Raw genomic sequence first — 16,149 nt, 5'->3', positions numbered from 1 at the left:
TGTACATTGCACAGATATAACATAGACATCATCATCACATTACTTAGAGCCCGATCGAGATACATATATAGTGGCAAGTGTCAAATGTTTTGCATACAACTCTTAATTCATACAAAATTCACAATTTCGAGATACAAAGTAGTCTTCATCCGGTTCCTCCTTTGCTCCGTCATCTCTACCCACCAGGCTCGCTTGCATCGGGGTCCTTCATCCAGTTCCTACTATGATGAAAATGGAAGAAAGTGAGACCAACAAGTCCGATGCACAAGAGAAATGGAATAAATGCCTCATACATTGTTGGTCAACACAAATATTAACATTCAGGGACGGTGTAAGTGAGACCAAGTCTGATGCACAAGAGATTGATATTTGTGCTATCTTACCAGGCTCACTTACGCCGCCCCCGAGTGTACGGTGACCAAACATTTTAATCATCGGTATTTTGAAAATCTCAAAGCAAATGAAATGACAAAATGGAATAAGCAGTGCCTCATACATTGTTGGTCAACACAAATATTAACATTCAGGGATGGCGTAAGTGAGACCAAGTCCGATGCACAAGAGATTGATATTTGTGCTATCTTACCAGGCTCACTTACGCCACCCCCAAGTGTACGGTGACCAAACATTTTAATCATCGGCATTTTGAAAATCTCAAAGCAAATGGAATGACAAAATGGAATAAGTGCCTCATACATTGTTGGTCAACACAAATATTAACATTTAGGGATGGTGTAAGCGAGGCCAGGTAGGATGCACAAGAGATTGATATTTGTGCTATCTTACCAGGCTCACTTACGCCACCCCCAAGTGTACGGTGACCAAACATTTTAATCATCGGCATTTTGAAAATCTCAAAGCAAATGGAATGACAAAATGGAATATGTGCCTCATACATTGTTGGTCAACACAAATACTATGGTCGGAAACCATAGTTGCAGTATACACCGCCGTATACTTTGCGTAAGGGCCCCTTTCCCCGGTCGGCGTTCCGTCAACGGGTGCTTGACGACACAACAACGCCGATCTGCATCTCCGGCGCGAGAACCACGCCGGTCCCTCGCTGTCCAGGTGAACGAGTCCTTGATGCAAAGACCGTGCCGGCCTGCCCAGCATTATGCCGGGCCGTGTTGTCGCGCTTCAAGCCGTGTGTCCCGCGCCTGCATCGTTCGCCTTCTTGCCCGGTGAACCAATAGGCTGATCGTTGGAATAAGGAAACCGATGACAGCCGGTCGCAAGATTAAATTGCGATCGGCCGTCATCGGCTTCCTTATTCCAACGATTAGTCTATTCGTTCACCGGGCAAAAAGGCGAAGAGTGCAGGTGATGGCGTGTATTTCACACGTTCGTTGGGCAACCCCAAGAGGAAGTATGATGCGCACAACAGCAAGTTTTCCCCCAGAAAGAAACCAAGGTTTATCGAACCAGGAGGAGCCAAGAAGCACGTTGAAGGTTGATGGCGGCGGGATGTAGTGCGGCGCAACACCGGAGATTCCGGCGCCAACGTGGAACCTGCACAACACAACCAAAGTACTTTGCCCCAACGAAACAGTGAGGTTGTCAATCTCACCGGCTTGCTGTAACAAAGGATTAACCGTATTGTGTGGAAGATGATTGTTTGCAGAGAAAATAGTAAAACAAGTATTGCAGCAGATTTGTATTTCAGTATTAAAGAATGGACCGGGGTCCACAGTTCACTAGAGGTGTCTCTCCCATAAGATAAAAGCATGTTGGGTGAACAAATTACAGTCGGGCAATTGACAAATAGAGAGGGCATAACAATGCACATACATGACATGATAAGTATAGTGAGATTTAATTGGGCATTACGACAAAGTACATAGACCGCCATCCAACTGCATCTATGCCTAAAAAGTCCACCTTCAGGTTATCGTCCGAACCTCCTCCAGTATTAAGTTGCAAAGCAACAGACAATTGCATTAAGTATGGTGCGTAATGTAATCAACAACGACATCCTCGGACATAGCGCCAATGTTTTATCCCTAGTGGCAACAGCACAACACAACCTTAGAACTTTCTGTCATCGTCCCGGTGTCAATGCGGGCATGAACCCACTATCGAGCATAAGTACTCCCTCTTGGAGTTAAAAGTAAAAACTTGGCCAGAGCCTCTACTAGTAACGGAGAGCATGCAAGATCATAAACAACACATGTATAATAACTTGATAATTAACATGACATGGTATTCTCTATCCATCGGATCCCGACAAACACAACATATAGAATTACGGATAGATGATCTTGATCATGTTAGGCAGCTCACAAGATCCAACAATGAAGCACAATGAGGAGAAGACAACCATCTAGCTACTGCTATGGACCCATAGTCCAGGGGTGAACTACTCACTCATCACTCCGGAGGCGACCATGGCGGTGTAGAGTCCTCCGGGAGATGAATCCCCTCTCCGGCAGGGTGCCGGAGGAGATCTCCGGAATCCCCGAGATGGGATCGGCGGCGGCGGCGTCTCGCATGGGTTTTCCGTATCGTGGTTTTTCGCCTCGGGGGTTTCGCGACGGAGGCTTTAAGTAGGCGGAAGGGCGAGTCGGGGGCCGGACGAGGGGGCCACACCATAGGGCGGCGCGGGCCCCCCGGGCCGCGCCGGCCTATGGTGTCGCCACCTCGTGGCCCCACTTCGTGTGTTCTTCGGTCTTCGGAAGCTCCGTGGAAAAATAGGCACCTGGGTCTTCGTTTCGTCCAATTCCGAGAATATTTCGTTACTAGGATTTCTGAAACCAAAAACAGCGAGAAAACGGGAACTGGCACTTCGGCATCTTGTTAATAGGTTAGTTCCAGAAAATGCACGAATATGACATAAAGTATGCATAAAACATGTAGGTATCATCAATAATATGGCATAGAACATAAGAAATTATCGATACGTCGGAGACGTATCAGCATCCCCAAGCTTAGTTCTGCTCGTCCCGAGCGAGGTAAAACGATAACAAAGATAATTTCTGAAGTGATATGCCATCATAACCTTGATCATACTATTTGTAAACATATGTAGTGGATGCAGCGATCAAAACAATGGTAATGATATGAGTAAACAAGTGAATCATATAGCAAAGACTTTTCATGAATAGTACTTCAAGACAAGCATCAATAAGTCTTGCATAAGAGTTAACTCATAAAGCAATAAATCAAAGTAAAGGTATTGAAACACATAGTCTGACCATTTCAATAGGGTAAGTACAGTACAGTGGCTGGCAATATCATCTTTATGGAACAGACGAAATGCGGCGTTTCCGAAACTGAAGCTTAGATTTAGATGCTGTCCTAGCACGTAGGATTACACAGATCGAAGGAAGAAGAAAGGGTGCCTCATGGTAATGCACTTTGCGCAAATGGTTAAATTGTTCTGGATTTAGCACTCTGTCTCCTCTCCCCCGTTTGGAATTTCTAGGGGCGATACAAATCTAGCGGTTTTAGAGTCGACTTAGAACTAACTTAATTCTCCATCGTCTAAAAACTATTAAAAAGAAAAAATTGTAGATGTAGCCAATGATGTATCTTTCATCGTGCGAAATACAAGCTATTTCGTGTTCATATTTCGCACACTCGTACGACACATCATTGGCTACATCTAGATCTGTTGAGAATATTTTCGAACCTCAAAGTGTGGTTTTTATTTTCTTTTGAAGTGAAAGAGCATTAAAACACCAAACTCACAGTACCCTCGTTTTTTCTCCAGAATGACAAAAGCTTCTCCTTAGTTGGCAGCTATTTTAAATATAGAAATAAAAATAGAGACATGTTATAGGAATGCTTGTGCAAAACAAAGTACCAATGAAGGTACAAATTTGGTAGGGCTAGGTGTTTGGTTCATAGGATGAAAACATGCAAATACTCATCAAATTAAAGACAAATCACATGTAAAGTATATTGATGTTACTATTATTGACTTTTTTTTCTCTTTGAAACTATGATCAAACAAAAAAAATCACTATTTTTCATTTTCTTGGGTCCTTGGGATGAGTAGCTACAATAGGAAAACTCTATAGGCATATGTTATTTCTTCACTTCTCCTTTATTAAACAAATGAAAAGCATAAATTATGTATTTTTCTACAATTATCTAGCGCAACTTAGAGATCGAACACTATACTGCCAATTAGAGTAATGATTCATCGCCCGGTCTTCACTATGAATTTTTCTCCTAGGTGAGTAGTGCGGATTTCATGCTCTAGTCATTTCATCCTCCGAAAGACTGGTCTAATAGAAGCTAATATGTAACTTATTCAACGTGCCGGTGGGATTATGTTTGAAGAAGCACGGGAGTTCTTGGACATGGATCTTTAGACTTTTTTAGAGAGATCGATCACATATATTATTTGTAATATTGCTTTCGCTAGAACTTGAACACATGAAGCTTTGATACCACTTGAATTCCATGCTAGATGGTCTAGATGGTACTCTCTCATTTCATAAAAGTTGTCTGAGATTTATCTAAATTTAAATGTATATCTAGACACTAGATAACACCTTAATACAACCCAATTTTAAAAAATCTCTGATAAGGCGTTTCATGAGACGGAGAGAGTATAAACGTCCTCCTGTGTAACTTCTCTAGGACCCGTATGAACACTACATGTGTAGCAAACTCAAAAAAAAAAAAGAGTAATCAATACTACTAGAAGTCTAGGACAGTATAATCCTAGATTCTTAAATAAGTGTATTTTTAGCTTTTGTACTATCTCAACATATAAAAAGAATCACAAGTTAGTAAAAATTTGGATGTATCTAAACATTATTTGGTGTATAGATACAATCGAATTTTCACAAATCTTTAACATTTTTTATGGACGGAGATATTATTAAATTAATGTTTAAAGTTTTGGCTAATTTTATTGAAAATGTACTACCTCAAGATAGACGTTTGAGATTTGTCTAAATATGGATGTATCTGAACGCTATTTATTATCTAGATACATCTAAATTTAGATAAAACTTAGACTATTTATAGACGGAGGGAGTAGTAAATATTGTCACACTTTTCCACCTTTTTTTTACAGAATTACACTTTTCCACCTCCTAACCTTGCTGGTGAGAGGGTAATCCCCGTCCGACGCCCACCTGCCGCCGCAGACATAAGCCTCGGCGGCGGCCACCCGGCCAAGCACGGCGACGAGGAGGCCGACAGCGTAGTCAGCCGAGTATAAATTCAAATGCAACCGAATTTTTTTATCCGGTAGCAATTTTTTTCGGAGGGTACCGAGATTTTCAGTTTCCGGCGAGATTTCGGAAATCTCGGGCGAGAAAAGAAAACCCTGTTTGCAACTACATGGATACCAATTTTGATCTAATTTCATAGGAATTTCCTTTTTTTTGGTGTAAATTTCATAGGAATTTCCTAATTTTACCATAAGCCCAGCAATTCCGTATGCTGGTACGTACTGCTGCTAACCTTGGTGGTGAGACGCTAAACCCCGTCGGACGCCCACCTGCCGCCGCGGACATACGCCTCGGCGGCGGCCACCTGGCGAAGCACGGCGATGAGGAGCCCGACGGCGTAGTCGGCCGAGTCGACGGCGAACGCGGCACCAGCGTTAGTCAAGCTGAGCCCACGGCGTCTGCAGGCGGCAAGATCGACGTGGTCGACGCCCACAGAGATGCCCGCCACGAGCTCGAGCGCCGGGAACGCCGTCAGGTGCTCGTCCGTGACAGGCTTTAACCCCACGTGCAGCACCTTCCCCTCGGCCGTGTCCGCCGCGTCCGCGTCAGCGGCCAAAGCGAACCGGAAGCGGCCAGCGAGCGCCGCGGCGAAGTCCGGGAAGAGCGGCTGCGCCAGGAGCACCAGCGGCCTCTCGTCGCTGGACGGTGGCGGTGGCCTCATGTTCTCCATTAAGATCTTGGCAATCAGTCCGTCGGTCCGTCGAGAAGCAATTTGTTTGGCTTGAAACGTTTAGAGGGACAGAGACAGTAAAGCCACCAGCAGACATGATCTGTGGTGGAGTACACACAGTGCTCTGTAACTAGAAAACGACATCACGCGCGCTAGAAATTAATGTCAGTGATCCAAACATTTCAGCACGCAAGAAGACCACGATCTGAAGAACTTGAGCAGAGAAGTATGCATATGAGCTAGTAGTTTTTCTTTCCCAAACCCAGGGTAAAAAAACTCAAGACTATTTCGACTCCAAGCTCAAATTTTGGCTGGCAACCTCCGCATGATCAGTCGAAGACGAGGACGGGTGTCAGCAGCGGCGTGCCGGTGAAGAAGGCCTCGAGGTTGCCGACCACGAGGCGGTCGAGGTCGGCCATGGCCTCCGGGGTGTACGCGGCCTGGTGGTGCGTCAGCACCACGTTGTCCATGCCCATTAGCTGCGCCGGCACGTTGGGCTCGTCCTCGAACACCTCCAGCCCGGCGCCGGCGATCCTGCCCTCCGCCAGCGCCCGCACCAGCTCCGCCTCGTCCACGTTCGCCCCGCGCGCCACGTTCACCACCACGCCGCCGCTCCCCAGCGCGTCCAGCACGGCCCCGTCCACAACGTGCCGGGTCTCGGCGGTCAGCGCGCACGCCACCACGAGGACGTCGGAGCCCGCGGCGAGGTCGAGGATCGTGGGGTGGTAGGTGTAGGAGACGTCGTGTTTCTGCCGCCGGGAGTGGTACGAGACGACGCATCCGAATGCTTCGAGCCGCCTCGCGATCCCCGATCCGATGCTGCCGAGGCCGATGATGCCGACGCGCTTCCCGCCGAGGCTGGATCCGCCGAGGGGGAGGAGGCACTCGCCGCGGCGCCGGAGGAAGCGGTCGCCGGCCGAGACGCCGCGGAGCACGTCGATGAGGAGGCCGACGGCGTAGTCGGCGACGTCGGCGGAGTATATCCCCGCGGCGTTGGCGACGGCGACGCCGCGGCGCGCGCACTCGGGGAGGTCGACGTGGTTGAGGCCCGCGCTTACGGACACGATGCAGCCCAGCGACGGGACGGTGTCAAGGAACGCCGCGTCGATGCGGACGACGCCGCTGCCTGGGACGACGGCCGCGCGCGGGGGGTCATCGTCGGCGGCCGCGGCGAGGAGGAAGGCGTCCAGTGGGAGCGGCGAGGCGTGGTAGTCGAGTAGGCGGAAGCGGCCGGCGAGGTCAGCGAGAATGGCCGGGTTCAGGCGGTAGAGCACGAGCACGGAAGGAGACGACGGCATTTGGCTCGCCGAAGAAGCGGTTGTGATGCGAAATTCTGGTGCGGCGTCGCTATCTGTAGAGTGCGACCGAATGGCTAAGATAGTATCACTCTGTTGTTTTGTAATATGAGCCCCTTTTACCAAACTAAAATACTTTGGAAACGGCGGAAATTCAGTTGGGCTCCCGAGTGCATATGCTTTCTCTACCAAAAAGATTTTTTTTTTTTTGACAGGAAACCAAAAAGATATATTTAAAATGTTAAAGAAATTTAACAAAAAATTCTACATGCACATATCCATAATATATGTGAGTCGTCAAGTTTCACGAAAAACCAATATATTTTATGGTTACAAAATTTATCTTGTGAAAAGCATTAGTTTTAGCACTTAATTTTATCTTTTTTACGCACGTCACTTGACAAATTAATTTTTTATAAAACGATTTTGTGAGTGTGTAGCACGTGAAGATATATGTGCAAATTTTTTATACTCCCTCCGATCCATATTAGTTGATTGTAGTATGGATGTATCTAGATACATTTTAATTCTAGATACATGCATATTGATGGCAAGTAATATGAATCGGAGGGAGTATCATTTTTTTTTAAAATTTTAAAATATATGTAAGTTGCATTTTAAAATAGAGGAGCATATGCTCCCATGTCCAAAACACCACTCCCGCTAAAATAGCTTCTATTATAAAAGGGAGGTACCGTATAAAAAATCAACTACAAGGCAAACAACTTTGAAACACGAAAGAGGCCCAAGGGAAATATGTTTGTACTTACACGCGTGAGGGGGGAAAAGTGTATTTCTTTATTTCTCTTTTTTTTAATCCGAATCTCGAGAAATAAATGGGTGATGACGAAAACACCCACACTCATATATGTAAGTACAAAATCTACTCTCATCATTGCAATAAATTGCACCAAATGCATGTTAAAGGAGAATTTGTACTCGCCGCGGCGCCGGAGGAAGCGGTCGCCCGCGGAGACGCCGCGGAGCACGTCGATGAGGAGGCCGACGACGTAGTCGGCGACGTCGGCGGAGTATATCCCCGCGGCGTTGGCGATGGCGACGCCGCTGCGCGCACACTCGGGGATGTCGACGTGGTTGAGGCCCGCGTTTAGGGACACGATGCAGCCCAGCGACGGGGCCGCGTCCAGGAAGGCCGCGTCGATGCGGACGACACCGCTGCCTGGGACGATGGCCGCGCTGTTATCACCAGATTTTGGCTAAACCAGGAGATGGGCCGCGATCAAGATGGGTTTGAAGAATATACATGGAAGAAATACGTGAATCGGCCTTGTGTACCAAGTTTGGGCTAATTGCCCGTGTATCTGTAACATATTAGATTACGAGTCGGTTAGGAGATAGAGTTTTACCCGTGCACGGTTAGGTGCACGCCTGAATTAGAATGTCCCTTGGACTATAAATATGTATCTAGGGTTTATGGAATAAACAACAACCAACGTTCAACACAAACAAATCTCGGCGCATCGCCAACTCCTTCGTCTCGAGGGTTTCTCCGGTAAGCACCATGCTGCCTAGATCGCATCTTGCGATCTAGGCAGCGCAAGCCTACCTACGTTGTTCATGCGTTGCTCGTGCTGAAGCCTTTTTGATGGCGAGCAACGTAGTTATCTTAGATGTGTTAGGGTTAGCATTGTTCTTCGTATCATATGCTGTCGTAGTGCAACCCTTATACATCTTGCCGCCCTTACACCTATCTTAGGTGTAGGGACGGCACCCCGCTTGATCATTGTTTAGTAGATCCGATCCGTTACGGTTGCTCCTTGTTCTTCAAGGATTAGTTTAATATCCGCAATAGTTAGGCCTTACAAAGGGTTGGAGGATCCAGCGGCGTGTAGGGTGTAATTTGCTAGCCCTAGACAGGATGTTCCGGGGATCAACCTCGTGTTGGTTTTTAGGCCCTGTCTAGGATCGGCTTACGATCACCGTACGCGAGCGCGAGGCCCAATCGTGAGTAGGATGATCCGATTATGCGGTGAAAACCCTAAATCGTCGTAGATCGCTTTAACTTTATCTTGATCAAGCAGGACCACCATATATTCGTGCACCTCGTACGAATCATGGGTGGATCGGCTCTTTGAGCCGATTCACGAGATAACCCGAGAGCCGATCGAGGCTCGTATTTAATGTTTACGTGTATGCCATGCAGGAAACTAAGCGAGGCATCATCCAACACCTTCATGACCAGGTATAGGTCAGGTGGCACGCCCTTGCGACAAGCATCGGACGTGTGACCGAAGGCTTTGCGGGCCGTCGCTCCGAGGGACCGGAGCCAGCCGCAGCCCTAGTTGTTCCCGGCTCTACGGTGTTGCCGGCCGCTGCCCGCCGGTGGGTTTTGACCGCAACACATTCTGGCACGCCCGGTGGGACAACCTTCGACATCCACCGCATCGCCATCTACATCCGAGATGGCGGAAAGCACTCCGGTCAAGTACGAGGATCTGACTGACGAGCTCAAGAAGAAGCATGACGAGATCAAGGCAGTCCTCGAAGCCGAACTCATCGGCTCTTTCCACCGAACCCGCTCCCATGGCGTCAGGTGGAAGGGGTTCTCACCTGAAGGCGCACTCGATGGAGTGGACCTGTCTGCCCCGTCAGAAGAACGCACCAGGTCGCTGCGTCAGGAGATCAACTACATGGTGGCTCATTCGCTGCACCGCCACTCTGAGAGCCTGGTGAACACTTTGGAGCGTGTCGCTCTGCGCGTGATCCAGGAAATCATGAGCCATCGGTACTCTCCGTCGGGACCAGCTCTGGGGACGTACAAAGGAGAGATGCCACTCCAGTCCCATCCACCGCTGCCGTTCGCATGGGCGGCACCGGAAGTGCCGAACTCATCGGCATACGTCGTCTACAAGATTGGTGGTGATCCTAGTGACTACCAATTCCTACCTGAGGCGCCCAAGGAGATCCCACACGGATACGCGTGCGCATATGTGCCAGACTGCAGCACCTGGGCACTCTCGAACCAGGCTGCAACGGCAGGGGCCTCTGGAACAGCAGGAGGAACGTCGGGAGCAGATCTTGAGAAGCAAACGTGGCTAGCTAAGTATGCCACTCCGACAAACCTCCAGAGCCCAGCTCCTGCAGTTGGCTCAGAACTGGAAAAGCAAGCATGGCTGGTTAAGTATGCCACCCCGGCGAATCTTCAGGGTTCGACACCTTCAGCCATCACCGCGGATCAGATTTGTACAATTCGAAAGATCGGTTCGGCATGATGCCGAAAAGGAAGACGTTCGGCTATACCAAGCCGTACCCCAACGAGTACGAATTGATCCCGCTACCACCCAAATATCGGCTCCCGGACTTCACAAAGTTTAGTGGATCGGACGGTTCCGGCTCCATCGAGCATGTGAGCCGATATTTGGCACAGCTCGGGCACGATCTCAGCATCAGACGAGCTGCGTGTGAGGTTCTTCGCACAGTCCCTCACGGGATCGGCTTTCGGGTGGTACACATCGCTGCCACCGAACTCCATCCGGACTTGGAAGCAGTTGGAAGAGCGGTTCCATGAGCGGTATCACTCGAGAGGCTTCCGAAGCTGGCATTGCCAATCTAGCACAAGTACGACGAAGCGCGGGGAAACGGTGTCGGAATACATCCAGCGCTTCAGGACCGTGAGGAACCGATGCTATTCGGTTCACGTAAGTGAAAAAGAAGCGATCGAGTTGGCGGTGGTGGGTCTCTCATCATCGATCAGGGACGTGGCCTCCCAAGCGAGGCTACCCTTCATTGGCGCACATGGTGCGAAGCCGTCGGCATATGAACAGCGCCACCCGGATGTTTACCAGGACAAATTCAAGCGTGCGGTGGCCACGGTTGAGGCGGACGAGGATGAAGGTGCTGCGGGAGATCGAGAGGTAGCAGGTGGCTGAATGGACTCGAGCGGCAGGCCCCGTGTCCTGCAAATGGGTGAAGCCACAAGGCCCTCCAAAAGGGTTCGACTTCGACGTGACCAAAGCGAGCAGATTTTCGATCTCTTACTCACGGAGAAGCATATAAAGGTACCCGAAGGCCACAAGATTCCTACGGTGCAGGAGCTGAACGGAAAGCCATACTGCAAGTGGCATAACACGTTCACCCACACCACTAACGACTGCAGGGTGTGGCGTCGGCAGATCCAAATGGCGATAGAAAATGGACGGCTAATTTTCAACCAGTACGCCATGAAGGTCGACACACACCCCTTCCCCGCCGTTAACATGGTGGAGTATACTTACCATGGAGGGTGCCAGCCAGATTTATCGTGCAATATCAACATGGTAGGATTTGGGCACCACTCTGGTAAGGACGGAGATGAGGGCAGCTGCTCTCATAGCAAAGACACAGAGGAAGCCGCTCCACGCGATCGGCTCCGCCACGACGGCAAGCGCTACGTCACGGAGGGAGAAGTGAAGAACATAAGATATCAACGACCTCTCTCCGATCACCTCCTCAACAAGTATGTGAGTCGGTATGACCAACGCCGGCGATACGGCGACGATGATGAAAAAGATCGTCGGCTAGGGACGACGAGGAGACGTCGTTGGCATGATCACGACGAGGAGCGATACGAGCGCCACGCCAAGGAAAAGTCGAGGGAGCAAGACGACGTGGATAGGCACTGGGACTGCCCCTTCTTCAGACACTGCTGGGATTCAGGAATGAGCCGATTGCCAACAATTGGCAACTGCCCAGAATGCAAACAGAAGAAGAAGGATGCAGCTAGCGTGTCCGTGTTCAAACGTTTAGGGCCTCTCCCGCCTCGGAACAAGCGTGCTGAGTCTGCTCGGGTGGAAGATCTCGAGGAACAAGAGGACGATGATGAAGAAGACAAGTATCATCGGCCAAGGTGGTGCCCTGATGGGCTCAGCCGTTCCCAAAAACGAAGGGTTCAGCGTCTGCGTGGGTTGGAAGAAGCTGAAAGATTATACCTGCACACGTTGAGGAAGGCACGGCCTGATCTGGCCGCCAAAATTCAGCGAACCCTGGACGAAGAAGGTCGGCCACAAAGAATAGAGTGGCGCCCCAAGCAAAGGAAAGCCGATGATGAGACATCGGCTGGCACAAACATGGTGTTCATCCTCCCAACGGAGTTTACTGCTCGAGGATTAAACGATGCACTCAAGGTGGACGACAGCGAGCGCATTGACGTGACAGAGGATGAAGTTAGGCTGGTCGTATCCACTGGCCTAACCGTGTAGCTGGAGCAAATCAATGAGCAAATGTGGCGAGGCTGATCCTGGTGATCGGCCCCAAAAAATTTATGGAGGAACATTACAAAACCTTCATCGAACAATTAACGTGGAGGCCGATTCCAGCAATCGGCCAAAATCATCCTCATCATCATACATTCTGCCTGGGTTCAGCATTTGATTCAACAGGGAATACCTGAAGAGCCGATACCATCAAATCCCTTGAAAGAATCGGCTCGGGGGGCACCTAGGTGGATGAAACATGAGGATATGCAGTAGGAGTGTCTTGCAAATGCCCAGCAGCCCAAGATATTCTTTGATGATGGGTATTGAAGTATGGGGGCCGATACATAAATCGGCCGTAAAAAATTCAAATTTTTTTAAGCACAGCCGATGCAGCAGACATCGACTTAAGGATAGAAAGCCGATGCATGGCCATCGACTCAAAGGATACAACTGTTATAAGCAGGGGTTCAATGGAGCAGGAAGTGAGCCACGAAGAGAGACCCTAATGGAAGAGCTCCTCAATGGAGTGGTTTGATGGCTCAGATCCTCTCTTCAAGAACCTCTGGATTCTTTTTGCGAGTATTCGAGTCCGCAGTATTAGCTGGGGCAGGTTTGGGGGATCATGACCCTGACCAATGCCAAGAGCAGCATGAACGTGCAGATCAGGTTAAGGATGGGTTGCATCAAATCCGCCGAAGGAAAGAAGCCGATCTGACCAGCAAGACGAAGAAGTGGACTGAAGAAGCTCGGGGGGCAGTTTGTCCTGAAGGACCCTTTGCTATAAGGAGCCGATTTTGGTGGAATCGGCTGGTGCTGCATCATGGCTTGGAAACCGATGGTGACACGTTTGATCAGCCCACTGCTGTTCTCGCCTTGATAGAGGCTCGGGGGGCAACTGACTGCGTAGATATTCTGTTCTTAAGAAGCCGATTGAGATTTCATCGGATGGCCCTCCATCATGACCTTTTTTAAGAGGGTTGGGCAGAGTATCACTGAATATCTGAATTTCCAGAGGTATCGGCTTCAGCATCAAGTCGTTTCAGCAGCGGTTCTGGGGCTCTCGTAAAGGCGTTGATCTGCCTCGTTGACCGCCAAGAGCTCAAAGTCATCGGTCGGAAAGGCGAAAGATAGATCGTGAAGGAGTAATGTTAACATCAGCTTTTGAGCATGGAGCAAGTTCACGATCACTCCGACATCAAAAGGATGAAGAATGGATCATGAGAGACCGATGCGTTGTCATCGGCTCATTAAACATTGACTAAGTGACGATCGGCGGGATCAGTATGAAGGGAAATCGGCTAAATTGGCATAAAGGAAATCGGCAAAATCAAATTGGGGAATTTCTTCATTGATAAACGAGATTTCTTACATAGAAGAGCTGATTGCTCGCAAAAGGGAGTACCAAGGGGATACATTGCCCCGTCTACTACTACTGATCCTATGCTAAGGGTCCTATCTACGGGCCGTCGCTGCCCTCATCGTCACCCTCGTCGCCGCTGTCGGCGCTACTCCCGGCGGGCTAATCGTCGCTGCTGTAGCGGCCGCCGGCAGGACCTTCGTTGTCCTCATCCTCCTCCTCGTCGTCATCGTCGCTGTCGTAGTCACTGAGATTCCCCGGCCAGGGGCAGTGGCGCTTGGCCGGCGGCTCGTCGGAGGGGCTGTCGTCGTCGTCGTCCTCCTCCTCCGCCTCCCTCACCTCCTCGGAGGTGGTGAAGTCATCCCAGGAGAAGCGATCGTCATCGCTCTCCTCCTCCGATTACCCGTCGGCGAGGAAGCGGAGGTCGCTCTCCCCATCCGTCGAGGACTTGTCGTCCTCGGACCAGATGGAGAAGTCCCGATGAGGCGGAGGAAGAGGAAGACATGGTGCGCAGAAGGGCTTTTGGAGTGCTAATGCGGAGAGGATGAGGAGGAGAACTGTTCGGTGCGGTTAAATAAAAGAAGTGGGGATTTAATGTTCGAACAGTTTTCGAGGAGGTGGTGCCAAAAAACTGTCAAATCGTGCAGAGAAGTTGGGAAGGCAAGTTGTCATGGTGGAAAATACTGCGACGGTTCTGCTCTGCCACGACATGACCCCTCGGAGGAAAAACGAGTGGTTTTGAAATTATCATTACCAAAACCGGGGGGCATGTGTTATCACCAGATTTTGGCTAAATCGAGGAGATGGGCCGCGATCAAGATGGGTTTGAAGAATATACATGGAAGAAATACGTGAATCGGCCTTGTGTACCAAGTTTGGGCTAATTGCCCGTGTATCTGTAACATATTAGATTACGAGTCGGTTAGGAGATAGAGTTTTACCCGTGCACGGTTAGGTGCACGCCTGAATTAGAAAGTCCCTTGGACTATAAATATGTATCTAGGGTTTATGGAATAAACAACAACCAACGTTCAACACAAACAAATCTCGGCGCATCGCCAACTCCTTCGTCTCGAGGGTTTCTCCGGTAAGCACCATGCTGCCTAGATCGCATCTTGCGATCTAGGCAGCGCAAGCCTACCTACGTTGTTCATGCGTTGCTCGTGCTCGAAGCCTTTTTGATGGCGAGCAACGTAGTTATCTTAGATGTGTTAGGGTTAGCATTGTTCTTCGTATCATATGCTGTCGTAGTGCAACCCTTATACATCTTGCCGCCCTTACACCTATCTTAGGTGTAGGGGCGGCACCCCGCTTGATCATTGTTTAGTAGATCCGATCCGTTACGGTTGCTCCTTGTTCTTCAAGGATTAGTTTAATATCCGCAATAGTTAGGCCTTACAAAGGGTTGGAGGATCCAGCGGCGTGTAGGGTGTAATTTGCTAGCCCTAGACGAGGATGTTCCGGGGATCAACCTCGTGTTGGTTTTTAGGCCCTTGTCTAGGATCGGCTTACGATCACCGTACTCGAGCGCGAGGCCCAATCGTGAGTAGGATGATCCGATTATGCGGTGAAAACCCTAAATCGTCGTAGATCGCTTTAACTTTATCTTGATCAAGCAGGACCACCATATATTCGTGCACCTCGTACGAATCATGGGTGGATTGGCTCTTTGAGCCGATTCACAGGATAACCTGAGAGCCGATCGAGGCTCGTATTTAATGTTTACGTGTATGCCATGCAGGAAACTAAGCGAGGCATCATCCAACACCTTCCCGACCGGGTATAGGTCAGGTGGCACGCCCTTGCGACAGCATCGGACGTGTGACCAGAAGGCTTTGCGGGCCGTCGCTCTGAGGGACTGGGGCCAGCCGCAGCCCTAGTTGTTCCCGGTTCTACGGTGTTGCCAGTCGCTGCCCGCCGGTGGGTTTCTGACCGCAACACGCGCGCGGGGGGGGGGGGTCATCGTCGGCGGCCGCGGCAACGAGGAAGGCGTCCAGTGGGAGCGGCGAGGCGTGGGAGTCGAGGAGGCGGAAGCGGCCGGCGAGGTCAGCGAGGACATCCGGCTTCAGGCGGTAGAGCACGAGCACGGACGACATTTGCGGATGCGGCCGTGATGCGAAATTCGGATGCGGCGTCGCTATCTATATGTAGACTACGACCGAATGGCTATCATTCTGTTTCCTAATATGACCCGTTTTACCAAACTAAAATACTTTGCTAAAACGGCTTCTTCTATCATAAAAAACGAAGATACTGTAAAAAAAATTAACTACAGCGGGCGACCCGCCCGGTTCCGCTCCGGCGGCCGGCGTCCCCAGCCCTCATGCGCCTCCCCCAGCCTCCCTGTAGTTAGCCCCCACCAGCCTCAGTTGCTGCTCCCGCGGAGCGGCGGCTCCACCTCGCCTGTTCCTGCAGTGCACGACCAAAACCAGAGGTCCCA

At 49.9% G+C, this 16,149-nt stretch overlaps 2 protein-coding genes across 2 annotated transcripts in view; both read right to left on the bottom strand.

Moving 5' to 3' along the window:
* Window positions 1-5,853, bottom strand: part of LOC124675854 (glyoxylate/hydroxypyruvate reductase HPR3-like) — a 52,242-nt gene extending 46,389 nt beyond the window's left edge. Inside the window, exon 1 of the mRNA XM_047211924.1 lies at window positions 5,480-5,853. Coding sequence (XP_047067880.1) covers window positions 5,480-5,853 — 374 coding nt within the window. The remainder of the gene's footprint in view (window positions 1-5,479) is intronic.
* Window positions 5,854-6,191: 338 nt separating this feature from the next.
* On the bottom strand, window positions 6,192-15,805 carry LOC124673059 (glyoxylate/hydroxypyruvate reductase HPR3-like). Its single transcript, XM_047209192.1, has 3 exons — window positions 15,692-15,805; window positions 8,101-8,374; window positions 6,192-7,213 (listed from the first exon to the last, which is right to left on the bottom strand). The coding sequence occupies exons 1-3, from the start codon at window positions 15,803-15,805 to the stop codon at window positions 6,192-6,194; spliced, it is 1,410 nt and encodes a 469-aa protein (XP_047065148.1).
* Window positions 15,806-16,149: the final 344 nt, after the last annotated feature.

Source organism: Lolium rigidum, chromosome 7 (genome assembly GCF_022539505.1).
Source record: "Lolium rigidum isolate FL_2022 chromosome 7, APGP_CSIRO_Lrig_0.1, whole genome shotgun sequence".
NCBI classification, from domain to species: Eukaryota; Viridiplantae; Streptophyta; class Magnoliopsida; order Poales; family Poaceae; genus Lolium; species Lolium rigidum.
Note: the sequence above shows the minus strand (reverse complement) of the source record. Positions and strands in the feature narration are given on the sequence as shown.

Bases quoted from the DNA above. Each gene is read 5' to 3' on its own strand.
- LOC124673059 (XM_047209192.1), bottom strand. From the start codon at position 15,805: ATGTCGTCCGTGCTCGTGCTCTACCGCCTGAAGCCGGATGTCCTCGCT. The intron at 8,375-15,691 runs GTTGCCGCGGCC...CTCCTGGTTTAG, and splicing joins TCCCACTGGACGCCTTCCTC to CCAAAATCTGGTGATAACAG. The intron at 7,214-8,100 runs GCGAGTACAAAT...CGCACTCTACAG, and splicing joins CCGCTTCCTCCGGCGCCGCG to ATAGCGACGCCGCACCAGAA.